The following is a 25,299-nucleotide window of genomic DNA, read 5'->3' on the forward strand; positions in this document are numbered from 1 at the left end:
TGTTTGTCTGATTTGCAAAAGCATCTGGTTTCGAGTCCGGCGGAGACCAGATGACTTTTCTTTCCAAGTTCACCTCGGCATAATATCCAAAAATATCTGTTTCCTTGATGTCTTGGGCTGAGAGAAAAGCCATCTTATTTCCCAAAATACTTAATCTATATAAACTGAAGAACCAAAAAAACTGGTACAGGCATGCGTATATAAATAAAGAGATATGGAACCAATCAGAGTACGGCGCTGCGGTCGGCAACGCCTATATAACACAACAAGTGTCTGGCATAGTTGTTAGATTGGTTAATGCTGCTACAATGGCAGGTTATCGAGATTTAAGGGAGTTTGAACGTGGTGTTATAGTCGGCGCACGAGAGATGGGACATAGCATCTCCGAGGTAGCGATGAAATTTGGATTTTCACGTACGACCATTTCATGAGTGTACCGTGAATATCGGGAATCCGGTAAAAATTTAAATCTACGACATCGCTACGGCCGGTAAAAGATCATGCAAGAACGGGACCAACTGCGACTGACGAGAATCATTAAACGTGACAGACGTGCAACCCTTCCGCAAATTGCTGCAGATTTCAATGCTGGGCCATCAACAAGTGTCAGCGTGCGAACCATTCGACGAAACATCATCGATATGGGCTTTCGGAGCCGAAGGCCCACTCGTGTACCCTTGATGACTGCACGACACAAAGCTTTACGCCTCGCCTGGGCCCGACAACACCGACATTGGACTGTTGAGGACTGGAAACACGTTGCCTGGTCTGACGAGTCTCGGTTCCAATTGTTTCGAGCTGATGGACGTGTACGGGTATGGAGACCACCTCATGAATCCATGGACCCTACATGTCAACAGGGGACTGTTCAAGCTGGTGGAGGCTCTGTGATGGTATGGGGCGTGTGCAGTTGGCGTGATATGGGACCCCTGATATGACTCTGACAGGTGACAAAGCATCCTGTCTGATCACCTGCACCCATTAATGTCCATTGTGCATTCCGACGGACTTGGACAATTTCAGGAGGACAATGCGACACCCCACACGTCCAGAATTGCTACAAAGTGGCTCCAGGAACACTCTTCTGACTTTAGACACATCCGCTGGCCACCAAAATCCCCAGACATGAACATTATTGAACATATCTGGGATGCCTTGCAATGTGCTGTTCAGAATAGATCTCCACCCCCCCCCTACTCCTACGGATTTATAGACAGCCCTGCAGGATTCATGGTGTCAATTACCTCCAGCACTACTTCAGACATTAGTCGAGTCCATGCCACGTCGTGTTGCGGCACTTCTGCGTGCTCGCGGGGCCCTACACGATATTAGGCAGGTGGGCCAGTTTTTTGGCTCTTCAGTGTATATAAAATTGATTTTCTGTGTGTTTGTTCTCTATACAAATCTACAATTTTAGATCAATCGTCACCAAATTTTGCATATACAGTCAGCTTCCCGTATTCGCGGGGGCTACGTTCCTGGAGTGACCGCGAATAACAGAAATCATAGCTTTTTTTTATTGTATATCTCGTTTATTGAACATCATGAGAAAGAGCAGGGTGACGCAGAGGTAGAAGGAATAGAAAAGAGGGTGCAGCGATTGTTAGCGATGTTTACTGAAAGAATGTTGTGATTTTTATGTTTGCCGTGTCTTCCATCAAGTATGTTGAAGTATGTTGACAAGGCTTCCTCTACTAATTTTTCTACATGTGAAGAACGTAAAATAGAGGGATCTATGTTATGAAAATAGTCTATTGCTGATTTGAGCTTGCGATTCCCTTCCGCTATGTTACTTGTGATGTGAACTTCTACTTCTTTATCTCGATCTTCTTCATCTGGTACTACTTCAGTTTCAGGACTAGTCAACTGCATTAACTCCTCCTCGGTCAACCCAATATCAAAAGAACTTTGAGAATAGCATGTATTCACTATCAAAGGTACTGTACCTCCTGACTTCCGGAACGAAAAACCGTTCAAACTAATCCAGGAAAAGTGTTTTCATAGTCCATTGTTCGTCCAAAATACTGGGAGCTTTGGCTTATCCTTCCCTTCAATGCTCACGGATTCGCAGATTTGAGCATGATGGTGGCCTTTATTGTGCTACCCATTCGCATTTGCGCAAAACAACATAGTAAGTCTATCTCTACTTGCCTTAAAACTAGGAGCTCGCTTTTTTTCTCTTGCTTAACTTCCTTGCGGCATTTTCTTCAAAAATAGTGTAGTTTCGTCAGCGTTAAACACCTGCTGATGTGCATAACCTTTCTCTTCAATAATTTTCTACAAAGTCTTTGGAAATTTTCTAGCTGCCTCCTGATCGACAGAGGGTTGATTGCCAGTGCTTTTTACATTGCGCAATCCGAATCGTTTCTTAAACCTATGAAAAAACCTTTACTTGCATAAAATTCTGATGAATTTGATGTTTCACCAACCCTTTCCTTATGGAAGAATAAAATATTTCCCCTTTTCTGTTATAATATTACAATCAATTGGAATATGTGACGATTGGTGAGGTGTATACGAAGCGACGAACATGAAGCATTCCTTTATTTTGCATTAACCTGCGAAACACACAACCCTTCGTCATGAAGGTTAAAATCGAACTCTCGAGAATGTCTTCGTCTCTCGATACAACTTAAATCTCACGTGTCTCGTGAATAAAAGTATTACTGTACATCCTTGTTAACAGCTTGCCTGTTACATACTCCCCCTCTGGTTTCGCGGACGTCCCGGCAAGGAACCAGCAATAGGCGTTGTGGGAGGTTGTGCAGTGTTCTTGTTAGTTCCAACTTTGAGTGGTCGTCCCTTCTTCCGTGATGGCACTACGGCTACAGCACCCGGCTTCCTACTTGAAGTGAGAGGGAGGTCACGTTTAGGTGGTCGACTCCTTTTCCGTAATGGCACTAAGGAAACAGTATCCGGTTTCCCACATGGTGTGAGAGAAGAGGTATGGTATACGCCAAGAGGGACGCTTGGCTTGGCTGGATTAGCGATAGCGTACGTCGTAGGTGATCTCTGGGATAGCACAAGGTATGGTCCGTCTCGTTGTGGTGTGAACTTTGCCGACCAGTTTTTCCTTTTATTGCTAAGTGAATGTAAAGTGACGTAAACATGGTCTCCTGGTGTGTATCGCGGCCCCTGCCTGCGACCTTTGTCAGCATATGCTTTGCGCTTGTCCCGTTTTTGTTCAACCTGATGTTTTACCTCTTCGATGTACCTAGTGAACCTTCTCAAATATGGTGTTATTTCTGGGATGAAATTGTCACTCAGTAGCACTGATCTGATATCATGCTGAATATCATCCGGAGTGCGTAGTTCACGAGCAAACTGCAGAAAAGCAGGAGTGTGGCCAGTTGTGTCACATTTTGCAGTATTCATGGCGAATCTGATCGCCGGTAACTTCTCTTCCCATGTTACATGATCATTGCCGACAAGAATGGCCAAACGGGGTTTCAAATCCCTGTTCTTCCTCTCAACTGGGTTCGCTTGAGGGTGATAATACGGAGTAAGTACCTGCTTGATGTCAAGAAGAAAACATGCTTGTTGCTTGACGGCGCTCACAAACTGGGTTCCGTTATCACTTATGATTCGTCGCGGCAGACCGTAACGCAAGAAAACTTCCGCGATAAGGGTTTTCGCACATTCTTTAGCAGTAGCGTTGGGTAACGCGAGCAATTCAACCCAACGTGTGCTGTAATCTTCAACAATGAAAATCCATTTCTTTCCAGACTCAGTTTCTGGCAGCGGACCAAACAGATCGATTGCTAACGTTTCAAACCTTTGATTCTGTATCGGCGTCTGCAAAAGACCTGAGGGTTTTTGATTTGAAGCCTTGTACCGACAGCATTCTGGGGAATCTTTCACGTACGCCGTGATGTAGGAACGCATACCAGTCCAATAATATCTCTTAGAAATGCGATCAAAGGTTCCTTCTATTCCATAATGGCAAGCGGTTGGAACATCGTGATGTTGTCTCATAATTTCCTCTCTCTCATGTGAAGGTATCACGAGCTGTGCTTCCTCGACGCTGGCTTCCGGTGCATACCTATAAAGTATTCCCTGGTTCATGATGTAACCACGCTCAGTCCAATTCTTGTAGTCGACCCCATGATTGACATCCTCAACACATTGAATAATTTTCTTGAGTTCAATGTCTTTCAACTGCTCTTGCCTCATATCTTTAGGACTTCGTGACGGCAAGACGAAAGAAATTGCGGATATGGACACAGCTTGCTCCAAGTTAACCGTAGGTCGTGAGAGCTTATCAGCTACAACATTGCTCTTCCCCTGTGTATACTCGATCTTATACTCGAAAACTATACCTCACTTCACGTGACACATAAAATTGAACATTGTATCAATAATAACGATAAATGGAACGTAAATTCATTCGTTTCGAAGCAAAGTCTCATTCTACAGAAGTTTTTACATGCAAAATGTATACTATATATTTGAAGTAATCTCATAGGGAACACAAGAAAGAGAGGATAACGATGGTATGGCTCTGAAATCGAAGGCTTTTATCGTTTAAGGAAAGAGTTTTTCCTTTGGGGAAACTACGATTTATTCCCATTTGTTTCCGAATTCGTATCCAGTACACGTTTGAATGATGTTTACTCGCACATTCTGATATCTCTTCGATATTTTTCTTCTCGGGTTCTATTCCCTATACATGGTAAATAACAACTTCACCGGACGTTCTTTTATGTTGAGAATTTTTTTCTCATATGTGCATTAGAAAAATACGAAATAGTGTATTCTGTTTGCCGATATTTTACTTACCTTCTTTTTTTTCGAGAGTATTTTTTTATTCCTTTTTTTCTTTTAGATAATATAACCCGATACCAATGAAAACGTTTTGAATTTTAAGAATAGACTTTACCATAAAACCGGAATCATTATTTTTTCAAACCTCTTATCTGGTTCTTAAAACGACGTATAGATGGCGTACGCATAGTTCTAGTTATTATTATTACAGTGGAACTTCAGTTAACGAGTTGTTCGGTTAACGAGCAATTCGCATAACTAGCAGAAAGTTTGAACAAATTTTTACTCGGTTAACGACAGTTGATTCGCATTACGAGCAAAATTTTTGCGTTTTTTTATATATTTTCACGTTATCACAACTGAACTGATGGTTTTTTGCTTTCGCCGACACACGTGTTATGGAAAAATTGTGGCTAACATTCTCCAATACAGTCTCTGATAAGCGTGCTTCACTCGGAAAATTAACACACGTGCGAGTGTGAATATTTACGATACGAATTTTTTTTTTTTTTTTTAAATAATAACGTGATTTTCACGTATTCCCAAGGGATCAGCATGATCCATTCAGGGAATTTGTTGGTATTAGGTTAGTAGACATCCATGCCGAACCGGTATTCGAACCCAGACCTACATGCAGTATTGCAGCCATACGTATGTGCGCTCGAAGTTTTTATTAAAATTCTTTTTAAATTATGGATAGAACTGTGGGCTGATTACATTATTGAATGGGACATAGAGGGGGCTAGCTCACGAACAGGAGCCACTATTTGTCGAAGAGATTGTGTGCTTGGGGAAGACCATGGACTGGAGGTACATGAAGATGGCATTCAAGAACTAGTGGTGCAAAATGTCTAGAATTTGACGGTAGATGAAGTGATGGATCTCTTTTGCACGCATCAGCAAGAGTTTATGGACGGTATCTCATCTCAGAAAGAGAGAAGTAAAGAGAAGTCTCTCACATAAAATTAGAATAGAGAATCTGTGCAAAAATCTGTAGAAAAGAACCACCCAAAATAAAGCTGTAGCAGTGTGCGACCAATGAATCTGTCCAACGAACACTGTAATTCTCCATTTTCCAGAAATCCTAGAAAGGTCAAAAAAGCAAGTGTCATTGTAAGGTTCTTTTTGCAATTCACGCAAAATGAATAAGTTTGCAATCAACAGCGAGTCCACAAATCGTCCTAAACGATAGTCCTCCTCTCTCTCGTCATTTAGAGTAAGTTAATTTGTAAACATTATCGTATATTATGTTTAATTATGGCTATTATGTTTATTTATTTTTATATTATGGTTATTTTATTGCATTATGTATTATTATTGTGTTTAATTATTAATTGAATGCCGTTTTTATTAATCGTTTTTATGTAATTGAATGACTGTGGAACGAATTATCAGAGTTTCCATTATTTATTTATTTATTTCCTATGGGGAAGCTTCATTCGAATAACGAGCACGATGGCGGAACGAATTAAGCTCGGTAACTTCCACTATATTATTATTTCTCTATTTGGAAACAGGTTTACTTGTACCATGTGGAATGATTGTACATTGTTGAGTAGTGATAACGTGACTGCCTTCTCTATCACTATTTTGTTGGTGATTGTTGGTGCGAACCCAGATTCTTTGAATCGCCGTTTTTTTCGATTGTATTATACAATGAAACCTGTACGAAACGGAACGTCAAGACGTTGAAATAATATTCAATTTTAAACAGGTTTCCATTTTATAAAAGTTTACACAGACATATAAGCGTTAATTAATGAAGGAACTATTTTTTGATTCCGTCGAAGACATGTTTCTGTCTCATACATTGCCCGTTTTAGATAGATTTCACTGCCCATGATAAATACAAATACAAATACAACGCTACAACAGGCAAACCGCCCAACGAGGTGGCTGACTCGGCTAACGATTACTCTCGGATTACGAAGTTTTCGGCTAAGGACATGATTCCGGAATGAATTATCTTCGTTAATCGAGGCATCACTGTAATTGCAACGAATGAGTGTGAGTGGCATCTATCTTTCACAAAAGACAATTGAAAAAAAAAGGATTTTGTTTTATTACGCAGCCGTTTTGAGAGCAAGTTTTCTCCGACTATTCCCTCGGGGTGAAAAGTGATAAGTTCCTTCTTCAACCATCAATTGCATGAATAGAAAAGTCGCTTCAAAAGAGAAAGATAAAAAAAAAACAGAAATTAAAATTTCTGAATCGATTGCAATCGATTAAGTTGGCTTTATTCCTGGATAGGCTCACGCGAGAGATTTGTCTCAAACAAATAATACAAATACAAATACAACGCCACAACAGGCAAAATGCCCAACGAGGTGGCTGAGAAAAAGGTGCCCATAAAAATATGGATGTCATATATTTCAAAAATATAGCAACCCAATTAAAAATGCAATTAATAAAAATTATAAACAAATATATACACGTGATAAAATATTATACAATGCCCATAAATAATAAAAATATCTAAGTATGGATAGGTTCTCGATTTACCCCAACATGTTTATCGTATCTCTGTTTAAACGTTTCAATTGTGTTACAATTTACTACTTCCGGGGGTAAGCTTTTCCATTTATTGACAACCCTATTAGAGAAAAATTCCCTGCGACACCATAACCTTGCATTGGCCCTCAACAATTGATACTGGTGTCCCCTTGTAAAAGCAGTCGATTGGCGGTATACTAAAAGTTCATGGTCCATCCTATCCATCCCATTGAAAATGTTGAACACTTCGATCTCCTTGACACCTGCGTTCATCCAATGTGAACATATTCAAAAAATGAAGTCTCTCTTCATAACTCAAGCCCTGTGTGCCAATAAGGACACGCGTAGCTCTTCTCTGCACCCCTTCAACCAAGTCTAAGTCCCTCTGTAGGTATGGTCTCCAAAACCTTACAGCATACTCCAGTCCAGGACGAACTAAGCCTCGAAAAAGCGGAAGAATTACTTTAGGAGAACGCGAAGAGACTTTTTTGAAAATGAGACCAAGCATTCTATTCGCTTTTTTGATCACCGCTGAACAATGTTCAGAAAACCTAAGCCGCTCGTCAATGAGAATTCCCAAATCGGTGGCCCTAGTTGCATCCGGGATAGTGACACCATTCAACTCGTAAGAGAACCGTGGGTTGTTCGAACCAAAATGAGCGACCATGCACTTATCAACGCTAAACGTCATGCTCCATTCATTTGCCCATGCTGCAATCCTGTTTAGACTGGTCTGGACGACTCCCTATCGCTTTGATTCCCGATTATTCCCATCAACTTCACATCATCTGCGAATTTGCTAGTAATCCCATCGATACCCTGATCGAGTTTATCGATAAAAAGTGAAAAAAGTATGAGGCCAAGGACACTTCCTTGAGGAACTCCACTTGCGTCACCTGTCCAACCAGAGAATTCCCCGTTCACCATAACTCGTTGAGACCTTTCTCTTAACCATGATTCTATCCAATTCAGCAAGCTGCCCCCAATTCCAATCTCGTGTAAACGCTTGAAGAGTTTACCATGTTGGACCCGATCGCATCAGTGGCGTAGCCAGGTTTTGGTCCGTAGGGGAATTGTGAATGGCGCCATTTTTTGTTCGTGCTGAAGGCGCAAACTTAAAATTATGCCTTAGTGGAAAGAACTTTAAATTTCCCAATTTGTAAAAATCAAATTTATTTTGTTTTCACTTGATGTTATTTTTTCAAATTAAATTAGTTACCTTTCAATTGATTAATGTATTTATTTTTTTAATTAATTTTAAATTCCATTTTATGTTTTGTGTATTTATAGAAATGCAAACACCAAAAACAACTGGAAAGTCACCCTAACAGGTAGTTGGAAAAAAATTTAGATTAAAATATAAAAAATGATATATATATATATATACATATATATACTAGGGGGACAAAGCCCCCCTGATGCCTACGGCGTCCAACCCCCCACCCCCACTCCTCCAATGCCGCTAACATCTCGTCACATCTTCTCTAATTATAAAGCAAAATATTTCTCAGACACTGCAAATGCCTGCGAAATAGTTATTCATTGCCAGTTTCCCATTCTCATTTCGATAAGCAATGCACTGCCATCATAAATACAACAGAATACTCGATGCACCGCAATACATACGTGATACACCACGATAGGCAATACAGCACAATAAGTAATGCATCACTATATGCAATGCCCCACCATATCAGCAATACAGCAAATTAAATAGTGATTCACTATATACGGTGTATCACCACTATCGGCAATGAAGCACAATTCTCAATCCACCACTATATGCAATGCACCACAATACAGCACAAAACGCAATGTACCACCATCGGCAATGCACCAACATCAGCAATACTGCAAAATAAGTAGTTTACCATGATAAGGAATGAACCACAATACGCAATACAGCGCAATACGCGATGCATCGCAATAGCCAAAGTACCATAATATGTACCACAATACACCGTAAGCACTGCATTACAATAAGCAATACAGCACTATATGCAATGCACCACAGTACGCAATGTATCGCATCGAACAAAACACAATAATACGCAATGCACCACAATAATGATATTGACCATGTTTTTTACCGTTCGCTAAAAAATAATTTTCAGTGTAAAATGGGCGTATATGATGCGGGAATTACTGATCATCATCTACTAATTGGTTACATAAGAAAATGTTCACCATATAATAGCGATAACAATTCACATTATATAGAAAAAACTTGGATAAATTATGAATTATTTGAACGATTTATTAGGGGTGTTGATTTCACGCGGGTTTTTGATGAAATCGATACAAATCAGGCTTATATACGTTTTATTGACATCCTTAGATTGAATTCAGGCTTATTTATAAAAAAAAATATGTTAAAGATAGAAATAGGGCAAAGCTTAATGAATGGATTACGGATGACCTAATTAAAATGATAAATATTAAGGAAAAACTATATATGAAGCATCGTAAAAATCCATTCAGACATGATTATGAAATCAAATATAAACAATATAATACTAATTTAAAGAAAGCAATCAAAAAACAGAAAGATAATTATTTTAGGGAAAAGTTTATCAATTTGGGATCAAATAAAAGAAGTCAGTGGAAATTTATAAACCATTTTATAAACAACAAAAAAATTATGAAATTACCCAATTGTGACGATCAAAATAAACTAGCTAACGATTTTAATGATAACTTTATAAATCGAGTAAGGGACACTGAAGTAAACAATCAAACAAATGACTTTGTAAACAAAGAAAGTTCTCAACTCAATTCAATTGTTCTTCACGAAATTGACTTGCCACAAACTGAAAGCTTGGTTAACTCAATTAATATTAATAAGCCGGCAGGAAGCGATGGTCTGACACCAAGAATGATTAAAATTATCTATCGTCACCACCCATCACTAATAACCCATCTGATTAATAAATCTCTAGATACTGTAATATTTTATAATGAACTAAAAAAGTCGATTGTTACGCCTATATACAAGAAAGATGATAAAGATGACATGAACAATTACAGACCAATTTCGATTTTGCCTATTATGTCAAAATTATTAGAGAAATGGGTAAAACGACAACTTAATAGTTATTTACATGCCATTGCCTACTACTCACATCATCAATTTGGTTTCAGGCAAAAAAGGAATACTGAAATGGCTATGATTAGATTAATGGACTATATACAAAATAAAATTAATAATAACAAAAAAGTAGCAGCTGTATTTATAGATATCAGTAAAGCGTTTGATACAGTAAACTGGGATATCTTATTGGAAAAAATTAAAAAAAATAGGAGTAAGAGGGCTCCCGCTAGATTGGTTCAGATCTTTTATAACAAATAGGAAACAGACCGTTAAAGTAGGCAATGCGATAAGTCAGGTAAAGGCAATAGATACAGGCGTACCTCAGGGATCGGTCCTTGGCCCAACACTTTTTTCTATTTACATTAATGAAATTCATAATATCAATATTTCCGGTCAACTTGTTTCATTCGCAGATGATACAGTTCTAGTTTCCTCCGCTGAAACAACTGAAGAATTGATAAAAAATTTGGAAAAAGACATCCATGCAATAAATAAAAGAATTCGAAACCTTCGACTTAGGCTAAATACTAGCAAAACTAAATGGGTTCTTTTTAATTTAACTAACTTAAGCACACAGACAGATTTAATGAAATTTCATGAATGTAACGACTTTCTTTCAAATACTATATGTAACTGTTCATACATTGAAAGAGTACAGCATTATAAATATCTTGGAATCATTATTTCATCTAACCTAAAATGGAAAGATCATGCTGATCAAGTTGTTAATAAATTACGAGCAATTACAGCAATGACGTATAAATTAAAGGCGATCATCTCACACCAAAGTTTGAAAGAAGTGTTTTTTGCATGGGTGTTCCCACATATTTTATATGGACTACAAGTTTGGGGGGGAACATATAAAAATTCAATCTATACTATAAATAATCTTTATAACTGTTTGCGACGTGACATTATACAAACTAACAGTTCTTCACAAAATAAAGTATCATTAATCCAATTTAATATACGGCAACTTTATCTGTATAAAGTTTTAGTATTCATCTATAAGAATCCTGATTGGTATCCCAGGGTGAATATACAAAGAAGCATTATGAGATCACAATATTTATATCAAATACCATTACCTAAAAAAACAATTTTCAAAAAATCAATATGTTTTCTTGCTCCAAGAATATGTAGAGAATTTGATGATATTATTAGACAACAGCAATCAGTTTATATGTTTAAAAAGGCTATAAAAGATCGTATACTGGAAATAGCAGATATGGAGCGGTTCGTTTCGTTCGATACTTAATGAAATTGCAAATGATATAAGGAGTAAAATTTGTTTATATCTTTGTTGTGTAAGAAAATATATCTGTATTTCGACATATCAGACTATAGTTTAACATTTTAAGGTAATATAGTTGGTGTGACTTGAATGCAGCAATTGTAGTAAAATATATCTATGTATGTAGCCAGAAATTCTTTATGTAATGTATCAATACGATCCATGGAAGGTTTTCTATATCCCTTTGGGTCGAAAAGTGTTTGTTTAAATTTTTTTCTTTTCTTTTTTTTGTCTGTTTTGTCCATTGTGCTGTTTGTTCAAAATAAAAAATATGCTATAAGCACTGCGTTGCAATAAGCACAATACAGCACGCGATGCACTACAATATGGAATGCACAACTATTTGCAGTACGCCGCAGTAAGCAATACACCCCAATATGAAATAAGCACTCATTAAAAAAAACAATACAGCACGCGATGCACTACAATACGCAATGCATTACAATCAGTAATGCACCACCATTTGCAGTGCACCACAATAAGCAATACAGTATAATATGCAATCCACCACAATACGCAAACGCGATGTATCGCATCAAGCAACGCAGAATAATATGCAATGCACCTCAATACGCAATAAGAACTGCATTACAATAAGCAATACAGCACGTTATGCACTACAGTACGTTATGAATAACAACACAAATCAACAACCAGCAAAATCAGCAATGCACTGCAATCAGCGAAACATCACAATAAGCAATTTACCCCAATACACAATACAGACTGCATTATAGTAAGCAATACAGCATGCGATGCACTAAAATCAGCATTGTATTGGCAGTGCACCACAATAAGTAATACAGCACAATAGCAATACCCACTGCATTACAATAAACAATACAGCACAATGTGCTGTATTGCACAATAACAATAACCACTGCATTAGATTAAGCAATAAACTACAATACGAGATGCATTACAAGAAGCAATTCAGCACAATACGCAATGTATTACAATAAGCAATACAGCATGCAATGCACTACAATACGTGATGCATAACAATACGCAATGCACCACATTGCAGTGCACTACAATGAGGCTTACAGCACAATAAGTAGTAGACACGGCATTAGAATAAGCAATATGGAACACGATTTACTACGTAATGCATACAATACGCAATGCACCACAATCAGCGTTGCATCACAATACGCAATGCAGCACAATAGCGGTGCACCACAATACGTAATGCACCACAATACGTAATGCAACACAATCAGCGGTGCACCACAATACGTAATGTACCATACAATGCGCATACTGCATTGATGCATAACAATACGCAATGAACCACATCCACCATATTGCAACGCATCACAATAAGCTGTAGGCACGACATTATAATAAGCAATACGGTACACGATGTACGTACAACACGCAATGTAGCACAAAACGCTATACACCACAATACGTACTGCATTATTATAAGCAATACAGTATGCGATGCACTATAACACGTAATGCATAACAATACGCAATACACACCATAATAAGCAATACAGCTCATTACGCAATACACACCATAATAAGCAATACAGCTCATTACGCAATACACACCATAATAAGCAATACAGCTCATTACGCAATACACACCATAATAAGCAATACAGCTCATTACGCAATACACACCATAATAAGCAATACAGCTCATTACGCAATACACACCATAATAAGCAATACAGCTCATTACGCAATACACACCATAATAAGCAATACAGCTCATTACGCAATACACACCATAATAAGCAATACAGCTCATTACGCAATACACACCATAATAAGCAATACAGCTCATTACGCAATACACACCATAATAAGCAATACAGCTTATTACGCAATAAAGCACTATAAATCGCAATAAGCACCACAATACGCTATAACCACTGAAGCACAATAAGCAAGCGATACACTATAATCAGCGATGCACAACTATTTACAGTACCCCACAATAAGCAATACAGCCCAATACGCAATGCGCCACAATAAGCAATACAGCTATATATGCATAATTATGAAAGGAGCATAGAAAAGAGAAACTACACCATATACACTGCTCAAAACAATTAGGGGAGCAAGCAAAAAAGTGAAGAAAACCGTGCGAGACAGCCACGTATTGGCATACAATGGATAGTACACGCGTATCAATGCGCAATACAGAAAAAAGACGTAAAAACATTTGGAATTAAGCTTTAATTCTTTGAAAATATGGAAAAAACATGAAAAGATGATTTAGGGCAACAATTTGGTTACATGCAAACGATAAAAAAAAAGTACTGTTTAGACATGATGCATGAGTTTTAATAGGGCGTGTGGTCTCCTCGAACAGCTAAGACTGCTGCACACCTGTTTGCCTTGCGATGAGGTTATCGATCAGACTTTGGGGAATACTGTTCCACTCCTCGAGAAGTGCAATCTGCAAGTCTCGGACAGTAACAGGCGGCCTTGGTCGCGCAGCAATGCGTCGTCCGGATTCAGGTGAGGAGAGCACGCTGGCCATTCCATACGCTGTATTGTTTCAGCTTCAAGCATGTTCTCCACCAGACGAGCTCTATGCGGTCGGGCATTATCATCCTGGAAAACAAAGGAATCTCCAATGGCTTCAGCGTAAGGGATGACATGAGGTCGCAGTATCTCGTCTGCATACCTTCGGGCCGTCAAAGTGCCATTCCGAATGATATGCAGGCCCGTACGTCCGCCTATGCTGATTCCACCCCATACCATCCAACCAGCTCGTCTGTATTGTGACCTTTCACGAACGAATGCGGGGTTATTTTGAGTGCCCCTGTCCCTCCATACCAGAACACGCCGGGTGTCACACTCCAGACTGAATCGGGACTCGTCTGTAAACAGCACTTGGCTCCAATCATGTTGCTCCCAATCTCGATGTTCAGCAACCCATCTTCTTCGGGTCGCACGGTGGCGTGGGGTCAACGGAATGCAGACCATTGGCCTACGTGCATAGAGCCCTCCCTCATGAAGCCAATTACGTACTGTTTGGCTGGACACCCTTCGTCCTGTTGCTAAGAGCAACCGTCTTTGCAGCTGCGTAGCATTCTCTGTTATGTTTCGACGGGCTGTTAACCGTATATACCGGTCATCAGTTGCTGTAGTGGCGCGTGGCCAACCTTGCCCTGGTCGACGTCTAACATTTCCTGTTTCTTGGAATCGATTCCACAGCCTTGCAACAACACTTCTGGCGACTCCAACAGCGTCCGCGACACTACGTTGTGTTTGCCCGGATTCCAGTCTGCCTATAACACGCCATGCCATGGATTCTGGTAAATCACGTTGTTGAGACATTCTCAAGTCACCTTGTCTCAAAAAACAATACTGCGCAATCGAATTTCACAGTTACGGCAGTAAAACAGACGTTTCTGCAACATCCCGATTTCTGCCCTTATCTCCTTTTTCTGGTTTTTGACGTCATGAACTTTGATTTGCATATGAAGTTTTCTTCTTCCGTTTCCTGCTAGGCTTTAAATTATGGATGATTCATTTTATGTTACTTATCGATATACATCTTTGCGTAATTTTGTTAAAACCATGTGCTCCCCTAATTGTTTTGAGCAGTGTATAAAAAAGACAATGTTTCTGAAAAGTCACATTTTAACATAAAACTGTATGCACTATCACCGTATATAATGTAGTGCAATATATTGCCGTACAAATGTAGAAGACTAACTTCCTCTCCCAGTTTCTACATATTAGAGCGTTATTGACCCAAGATCATAGATTTTTTATTTACCCACCTTTAAGAGAGACTCTTCCAGAACCCCCTTTTGTGCCCCAAAATCTTGGGTTTTTTGCGGCTCAAAAGCTCATATCTATTTTCCACCTTTTCTTAGTCTTTGACACTACCCTATACACAAGCTAGTAGCCCTTGCCAAGGCACCTGCAGATAACGAGGCATTTCTAGGCGTTATGAATCTAGCTAAGTCCCCCCCCCCCCATACATACAATGGTATTTCTAGAACCTCAAGCCATGGGCGGAGATACGGGGGTGCCCCTCCCCCCCAGCGTCAAAGGTGGAGTCGACTGATCTAATGTATATATTTCAAGATGAATTGACATCATCATCATCGTGGCCCCCCCCCAGACTTCCAAGTCTATCTCCGCCTATGCCTCAAGCTCTACATAAGGCGCCCAGAGAAAAGGTGATACTTCTTGGAGCTTGAATCCTAGCCATTACTTCATAGGTTCAGTGGTCTGTCCACAATAGGTTCCCGGGCTTAATTTCTTCAAAAACCGCCTTAGTCAAAGCTCTTGGTGACCCTTCAGAACAGAATGAACATTTCGTACGCCATATCCTCATACCAATTCAATTCAATTCAATTCAATTCAATTCGCCGACAATAGCCCCGGCAAATCGTCTAGGGACAATTTACTGCCGAATCCCTTTCGGGGGGGCTAATGCGGGTTTTTTATTGTTTATGAAAAAATATTTACAAAGCAAGACAAAAGAAAAATATTTACATGATATATACATTATATACATAAAGATTTCACGCCGCTATGTAAACCGACATTTTTCATTTTTTTTTTTTATGCACAACCATTCATAGCCCTGATCACAGTTTGTCCCGGGGGTCTCTTGGGCCGTGACTTGGTCGCTAACTTATTGTTCAATGGCGCCGTGTTGCTGCCTGTGCTGCTAGTCTGCTGGATCTTCTCGTAGGCTGATCTGGTCTAGTTGTGTGGTTGCCTATGTCTATTCTCCTCCTGTGGAGTTTTTCAATGCCCTCTTTTTCGAGATAGCGCACGAGATTCTCAAGAGTTCGTGATTCTTTTTCGAGCCGGCTCATCCTCCTAAACCACTCCTTCACCAGCTCCTGCCTTGGTTTGATCAGGTGGAAGACTTTTGTGTAAGGGCAGCTGGTGGCATAGTGGAGTGGTGTGCCGACTTCTCCGCACATACATTTGTTGTTGTTAGATATTTTGAATCTCTCGAGGTAGCTGGGGAATGGTCCATGACCAGTAAAGAAAATGGCTTTCTCTCGGGACCATCCCACAGCCCTCCATCCGACTCGAGGTAGGATATCGTGAATCAGTCTGCCTGGGTGTTCAGGTTCGTCCCAGTCCTCCTGCCACATTTTTAATAAGTGACTTTTCAGAAGTCTTTTGGCATGGGAAGGGGGAAGCTTAATTAACATTGCGCTCTGAGCAGATTTGGTGGTTTTCTTGGCGAGCTTATCCACCAACTCGTTGCCATGGATACCAGAATGACCTCGCACCCAGTGCAGACTGACATTTCTGTTGGTGGTCAGGTAGTTGCGGATCTGTCTGGCATTGTGGTGTCGTGTGAGCGGGTCTCTTATTGCTTCCAGGCTAGCTCTGCTATCCGTGAAAATCCTTATTCTGTCCTCTGTTTTTATGGCTTGCTCTGTAGCCATTTTGAGGGCCCACAGCTCCGCTTGGAAGACACTGCAACCGTCCTGCAGCCTCGCGGCCCATTGATTGGTAGTGATTCCATCAGTCAGCCATATAAGGGCTGCTGCCGTCCCGTCCGCTGTTTGGGAGCCGTCTGTGTAGATTGCTTTGCATTTGGGGTCCACGAGTTGCTCATCGGTTGTTATCTGGGCATCGATGGGCTCACTGGCAGGGTGTTGGGTCCATCCTATCGCATTTCTTTCATAATTGGTTGAGTCAAGGTGTATTCCTGCTGACGTGATGTTTCTTCCCAGCCTGGTGAGTCTGGCGGATTTTGCAAGGAATTGCGTGATCAAGGCCAACGGAGGAGTACCTGCCAGCACCTGCATTGCCATGGTAGACGTCGTGCGGTAACATCTAGTCATGTACAGGAGAAATCCTCTTTGTGCGGAATTCAGCATGCGCTGCGTTCTAACCGTCATAGAGGACCCCCATGCGGCTGCTCCATATGTAATTATCTTAACCGCAACTTGGTTATAGAGAATCCTTTGGTATTTTGTTTTGAGGCCCCACTGCGGTCCCGCTGCATTCCGCATTCGCTGTAGGGTCCTCATTGCCTTTGCCTTTTGCTCCTTCATGTGTGCTAAAAAATTTAGTTTGCCATCTATGGTTAGACCTAGACACTTGAGGGTAGCAGAATGTCTAATTGGCTCCCCATTCAGTTTGATAGTGGGACGGGATTTCTCACTAAACCAAATGTACCGGCACTTGTCTGCAGCAATTTCCAAGTCGTACTCTGTTAACCAATCACTGACTATCTTCATCGCAGTCGCCCCTCTAGCCGTCACGCCATTAATTTTCGGGGCCGATAAAAGGAGGAGGACGTCATCTGCATACGCTTGTATTCTCACTCCTTCCGGCCAATTGCGTTTGAGCAGTTGATCTGCCACCAGGTTCCATAGCATAGGGCCCGAGCATGATCCCTGCGGGCAGCCTCTGGTCTGGTGATGAGAGACGAACTGTCCTTGTGTCTCCATGCCTATAACTCTGTCCAACAGGAGATTCTCCAGAGTTGCTGTTATTTCACGTGGCGCCGGAATTGATTTTAGGAGCTTTCGGAGAATGGGGAATCTCAGTGAATTAAATGCTCCTTTTATGTCCAGGGACACAAGTGCCACATAGCGGTTGCTTCTTTTTGCCCCATCGATGGCGTCCAGCAGGTCACAGAGTGCCTCTTCTGTGGAGCGGCCCATGCGAAAGCCATATTGGTGCTGGTGAAAAAAATTCACTTTGTCGAGGTGATAAGTGAGACGTTGCACCAGAATTCGCTCCAGAATCTTGCCCATGTGTGGCAGCAATGTGATGGGCCGGAACGAGTCCAAGTTGTCGGGGATCCTCATACCTATGAAAGGTATTTCAAGGAGCTCTACCGAGAACGACCAATAGCAATAGAAAAAGTTAGAGCTAGAAGCGGGCAAAATTCTGCCCTTTAATAAAGGTGGGGGAACAGAGGCTGATCTGAACATGCTTCCAGATGAGAGAACTTGAGAGCAATTGTCAAAAATGGTAATGAAAACTACTCTTTCTTTTTTTCCTTCTTCTCTTACGGGTTAGTACATACCCAATCACTGTGAAACTGTGAGAGGGACAAATATAAATGTAGATTTTGTTCCTTACTCATCACATTATAGTCAATCAAGGTATAGAATGAAAAAGTCAAAATTTTTCAAGTTTTTTAAAGATCAAAAGTCATAGAAAAATAGGCGCCAATGTAGGCAAAATGTCGATTGGGGGAGCAATTGCTCCCTCTGCTCCCCCCCTGGCTACGCCACTGGATCGAATGCATTCTGTAAATCAAGGTAAACAACATCTACATTTTTGCTCTTACCCAAAGCCTTAGTCACGTGATCATAGAAGCAAAGGAGGTTAGTTACACATGACTTCCCCTTCCTGAACCCATGCTGATTATCTGACAATAAATTATTCTCGTCTATCCACTTCACAAACTGCCTTTTGTTGATAATTTTCGGGAGGGAGCTCGTCAAACCCACTTGACGATAATTGGGCACAGCTTCTCTACTACCCTTCTTAAATATCGGAACAACATTAGCAAGTTTCCAATCCCTTGGGACGATACCCTCAGCAACACTACTCGTGTATATCTGTGCGACTGGCCCCACCAATTCATTAGCACATTCCCTGAGGACCATGGGATAGATATTATCTGGTCCTGGTGCTTTGCTTGCACATACATTTCTTAGAAGATTTAGGACCTCCACGTCTTCTACTTGAATATCGTTTTTATTACCCCATGCAACACCCGTATATCTAGTATCATTATCTCCATTAAACCCGACGCGGAAAAGTCATTGAAAGAACTACACATGCCTACATTGCTCTCTAACCTAAAGCATCCTATCGAAAGGGGGGCCAACTGTCCCCTTACATCCATTATTGACGTATCGAAAAAGTGATTTTAGGTCAGAGCCAATGTTATCTGCCAACCTAGATTCAACTTTCTTTTTACTATCCCTTATCGCTTTCTTCAACACTCTTCTTTTATCAGTAAACAATGATAGGTCACCTCGTCCACTTTTATACCATGTGAATGCTCTTTTCTTTTCAAGATAAAGGTTCTGGATGCTATCCGTGAACCATAGAGGGTACAATGTACAAAAGACGCTTTTTTCGAACAAAGGGTATGACGTCGTGCAAAACAGAGGACAGCTTTGTACTAAATTCTTCAAATTGACTTACCACCCCTACTGATTCCAACCGGTCTTTGAAAACTTCCGCTAACCTTTCTCTCAAAACATCAAAGTTAGTTCTTAGAAAACAAGGAACTAGTTTTTTGTTATCTGACTATACGATGATCACTGGAAGAAAACTCTTCCCCATCGAAACATGTTCAACTAGATCCTCAGAACTAGTAAGAACTAAATCCAAAATAACAGTACCTCTAGTGGCTTCTGATACATGCTGATACAAAAAAGTTTCGAGCACCAACTTAAGAAAGTCTCTTTCATACTGATCTCTAGATGAAAGGTTCTCCCAATCAATACCTGGGTAATTGAAATCGCCTAGTATGAGAACCCGCTTACGCTTGCACATGTAGGAAATTTCATCATGAAATTTGGCGATGTAGTTTGGATCCCTATTCGGTGGATTGTAACAAACCCGAACAATAAGTTTATGACGTCTTTTGTTCTCAAGCTCAACCCATATAGTTTCAATATAATTTCTTTACACGTTACACTCTCTAGCCTTCAAACAGGACTTCACGTATATCAACACTCCATCCCCTTTCCTATCAGATCTATTTCTCAAAAAAGTATCGTATCCCGAGATGTGTAAGAAAGATTCATCCCCATCGTTTGCCCAAGATTCTGTAATGGCTATAAGATCCAGGCCCTCCACAACTATCATAGTTTCTAAAAAATCTTTCTTATTACCCAAGCTCCTGGCATTTATTAGCACACATTTTATTTTGCCAGGTGATTTAGTGTCAATCGAGAAGCCATCCAAGTCAGAGGTGGATAATTCCCCGTCAGTACTGTTGTGATTATCATTAACTAACCCGCATTCCCGACTACGTGGTCTGGGAGTTAAAAACCTGACCTAAGACTATCGTAAACCTCCCAGAACCCCCTCTTATTTAGATGGATCCCATCCGAACGAAGCCACCTATCGGTAAATGCGGGACTCAACTGCCAGAGTCGTTGGCCATCTATCGGTAAATGCGGGACTCAACTGCCAGAGTTTTTGGCCACCTATCGGTAAATGCGTCATAGCAACTGCCAGATCTTTGATCGGTTCTTGGTTGGTTGGACGTCTTATTCAAAAGTCATTCAGTTCCTGAATGGACTGTGTGTTGCTTTTGGTTGGGAAAATTTTGTGCAGTGTATCAACTTCTAATCGAAAGCCCTTGAATCACTTGAATCAACTTTGAATACTGAAGAATAAAAATACAGTGGAACCACTAATATAACGGACACCCCCTCCCAGTGTATATCTCCCATTTACGGACATTTTTAAAATCCTGTGAAATAGAGCTTCGTGTTCCGCTAACGGATACTCCCCTTTAGCAGGAAAAACATTTCTGTCCTATGGCTGTCTGCTATCGGGAGATTCTACTGTATAACAATTAAGTCAATACTTTGAGTGATATTGAACTGAGATTAAAACTGTACTTTCCACAGCTTAACACGTGATCTCCCCCTTTTACGGCTGTGATTGGCTTCATCGCGTGCATATATGCACGTCTCCTAATGTTCGTCTTTAACTTCCAGAACATATAAGCATCGACAATGAGCTTCAACAATCCACACGTGCCTTCTCTGGGATTACAGAATTGCCATGCGTCTTCTCTGCCCTTCGAAATATGTCTCCATCGAGCTTGGAAAATCTGCAAATATTTCGTCTGTGACCTAAATCGTTAAGCAAGGTGGTTGAAAAACACTAAAAATGGATGGTTAAAAATCACATTGAGTAGTTATGAAAATTCTGAGGTTCTTAGCACTTTCCCCAGAAAAATTCAGTAACTTCCTAGGAAATAAAAGAACTGGAATTAGTTAAATTTTTTTGTGTCTTGGAACATCCCGGAGTGAACATTTTCACTTTGTAGAAGGATTTATAGAGAGAAATGCATTTTTTGAACAATACACATTTTTCTTCAACAAAATCCATTAGCAGTAAACACGTATCGTAATGGACATAAAATCCGGATGACTACCATTTCATTTCGGAATCCACGAAACGATTCATAAAAAGCCACTATCAGCATCAGCCTCCGAACCGAAAATGGTTCACTTCATCCATCTAATGTTATTATCATTATGTTTCGCATAGCATTCAATTTTCCATTCGCTAATGTTATAAAGAAAAACATAAAGAATCCACAAATTTTTTTCATGGAACATTGGTTCGGGAATAATGATAACACATAGAGAATCGGTTTTATTTTTTAGGAGAAAAATCTCTTATTTCCTCGGAGGAAAATGAATTTAAAATCCGATAAACTTTTTTTTTGTTATTTCGAAAAATTGGATTCATTTTCAGAAAAAAGCCGAATCGATATTATTCCCTTCGAGGGGAAATATTTTGTCAGTTGCGCGTTGAGAATAAAATACGATGTCATTTTGCCTTCATGGAAACTGCAATTACGTTTTCAAAATAACTTTGAGACATATCTTACCGTTATATTGCTGAAAAAGAAATTATCTATCTATTCCTTTTTATATAGAAAAAAAACTGTTTTCCCGGAGAAGCAAAATAAAGTTCGCTTCATAAAATTTTGAAAAAAAAACTTTTTCATATTCGTTCAAAATTCTTATAATTTGTTAGTCTGTTTGGCTTCTTTGTATCATTGGCGGGATCAATATTATAACATTATAAACTGTCACAAAAGTATATATACAATCGTTTTTCTTGAATAACAAAGCAACCGGTCCATATTTCTATCTCAAAGTTTTTACACATGAACCCGTGCGTAAAAAACACAACAGTCGAACGGGATTTTTCTCAAGAAATGAATTGACAAAAATTAAAAGTAGCCTCTCTCAAAAGTATACAGACTTTATTTGAAAAGTCTTGCGAAGCAAGCGATCACGATATTTGCGTATTTTAACGTGGCTGTTATGGCGTAATCATTGAAAGAGTGCAAATGCTCACACATTCGAAAACTTGTATTTCAGATAGTTTTCACTACGCCTCACAACGTTCGTTACACCGTGAAGGATGTGGCTTGCGTTTAAAGTCTGAAGGACGTGACTGACAAACACATTGCAAAGATAACAGGGCGCAGCGAATCATATATATATTTATATATATATAATATTATGTGTAAAAGTGAAAATTCAGAAGTGAAATCGTGAACTGGGAGTCCTAAAGTCATAACAACTTGGATGGATAGAGATATTTTGCGTTTAGCATAACCGTCAGCAAGAAAGGCAATTTCTCGTAGAATAGAAAGCATTCAGATGCTATGGAACGATTAGTATTAGTTTCTGTGAGGTCGGCAGAAATCTAAGGGCTATCGGAACATTCTCAGAACCTCTACTTCCAATTAGGAGCACAATAGAGAGTTACCGCTGATTATTTCGACAGGTCAGTGCTGCCTATTCCCACATCCACATCCACCAGTGCAAGGTTTATTGGAATTGTCAGTTATAAGCCCAGACCTCAATCTAATATAAAACCTGGGTTATATTATGACTTCATATTTATTCCCAATGTCGTCCAGCAGTTCTCAAGTATTACGGCGTTGAAGTAGAGAATTATGCGAATTATTTCAAACGATACGAATTTTGTCAATTCCTTTCTTGAGAAAAATTCTCTTAGGCCGGGATTACACTATAAAAGTTTAATAAAAGTCCTTTTATAAAACTTGAAAAATCAAACCAATGATGTGTACGTAACAAAAAGGAGAAAAATATCTTTTTTTATTGTTAAAAAAATTTCTATTGCAAATTAGAATAAGAATTTAACTTTTGAAAAATTACTTTAAAAAAAAGTAAACAAAAAAAATTTTCGGAAATTCTGAATTTCCATCAATTTGTTCTGGAATTATTTCCTTCATTAAGTAATTATTAGAATTGTTTCTTTCATTAATTTTTCGAATTATTTTTTTTATTAATTTCAGAATTATTTCATTCATTAATTTCAGAATTAATCGTCTTTCATAGTTTTCAACCATTTTCTGAAAATGCCCAGCGAGCCACGACAAAAAGTTCCGAATGCAAAATGTCTGTCTGCCATAAGGTGTACCAATCACGAACTCGCCAAATTACGAAGCGAATAAGATAATCTCCAAACATGGCAGCTTTGCTAATATAAGTCACGTTGTGCACTCTGAGTACCCCGTCGGAAGAATGCGAGAATGGGCTTTCTCCCTCTACTTATATTTCTCCTCGATGGTTTCACCTCAGCTCCGATAATCTGCATCATGTGAAAAGAAAAGAGGTTTAAAACTAAAATAAATGTAAAAAATGAAATGGGAAAGTGAGAGCCAACACACGACTCACATGGACCCAGCATAGTGATTAGGAACGAAATAGGACTGGCCGTCAAGATGGAAGCAGATGGTGGTACCGCCTGCCCGTTCAACCACGATCTTAACGGGCTAGGCTTTGTTGAAAAGACTGACCTCTTCCTATATGGCTTCATCATCAGGTCCCATGAGATGACGGGAAATACGGCACACCTGCGATCGTCCGCTGAACTGTTCTCCGTGTCACAGAATTTAATCCACCACCTCCATGATACCTTCAACTTGATAATCCACCACCAGGCCTGCTATGTGAAATAGTTTAAGCTAATTCATAGAGCTCTTAATTCCGATTCGCTAATCATAATGTGCATTCGAAATTGTTTAGAACTGTGTGGCATAATAAAGTTGTGTAAAAACTACCTTCTCCCCCGACTCTCATTGAATGTTTCAATGGTGTTTGAAGTAGATTTTTCCTTAGTAAAGCTATACGATCACGAATTCCCCCTCTCTGTTTAATGGAGGGTTTAACCACGGCCGACTAGACATTCATTGTTTAGTGGGCTATGGCTTAACCCTCTACAACGCAACAGTATTGACGGGGAAAAACTCACTTCTGACTTGAATGGCTTTTCGATTGACACTAAATCACAGGGCAAATTAAAATGTGTGCTAATTAATGCCAGGAACTTGGGTAATAAGAAAGATTTTTTAGAAATTATGATAATTGTGCAGGGCCTGGATCTTAAAACCATTACAGAATCTTGTGCAAACGATCGGGGTGAATCTTTCTCACACATCTCAGTATACGATACTTTTTTGAGAAATAGATCTGATAGGAAAGGGGGTGGAGTGTTGATATACGTGAAATCATGTTTGAAGGCTAGAGAGTGTAACGTGCAGAGAAGTGATATTGAAACCACATGGGTTGAACTTGAAAACAAAAGATGTCATAAGCTTATTGTTGGGGTTTGTTACAATCCACCGAATAGGGATCAAAACTACATCGCCAAATTTTATGATGAAATTTCCTACATGTGTAAGCGAAAGAGGGTTCTCATACTAGGGGATTTCAATTACCCGGGTATTGATTGGGAGAACCTTTCATCTGGAAATCAGTATGAAAGAGACTTTCTTAAGTTGGTGCTCGAAAATGTTTTGTATCAGTATGCATGAGAAGCTACTAGGACTACTGCTATTTTGGATTCAGTTCTCACTAGTTCCGAGTATTAAAGATGTTATTAATTTATTATAATTATTATTATAACGAGTCACGGAATGCCAACAGTATGGCATTCGAAT

The 25,299-nt window shown here is 39.7% G+C and overlaps 1 protein-coding gene across 1 annotated transcript; it reads right to left on the reverse strand.

The window, feature by feature from the left end:
- Positions 1-16,267: 16,267 nt before the first annotated feature.
- Positions 16,268-18,412, reverse strand: LOC149065857 (uncharacterized). The gene has a single exon (XM_089253314.1). It carries the CDS (start codon positions 18,410-18,412, stop codon positions 16,268-16,270), a length of 2,145 nt encoding a protein of 714 aa, XP_089109440.1.
- Between the last annotated feature and the right edge of the window lie 6,887 nt (positions 18,413-25,299).

The sequence above is a fragment of the Pholcus phalangioides genome, unplaced genomic scaffold (assembly GCF_987345545.1).
Source record: "Pholcus phalangioides strain wild (caught in Gottingen) unplaced genomic scaffold, Ppha-v1.0 ptg000037l_1, whole genome shotgun sequence".
Classification (NCBI taxonomy): Eukaryota; Metazoa; Arthropoda; class Arachnida; order Araneae; family Pholcidae; genus Pholcus; species Pholcus phalangioides.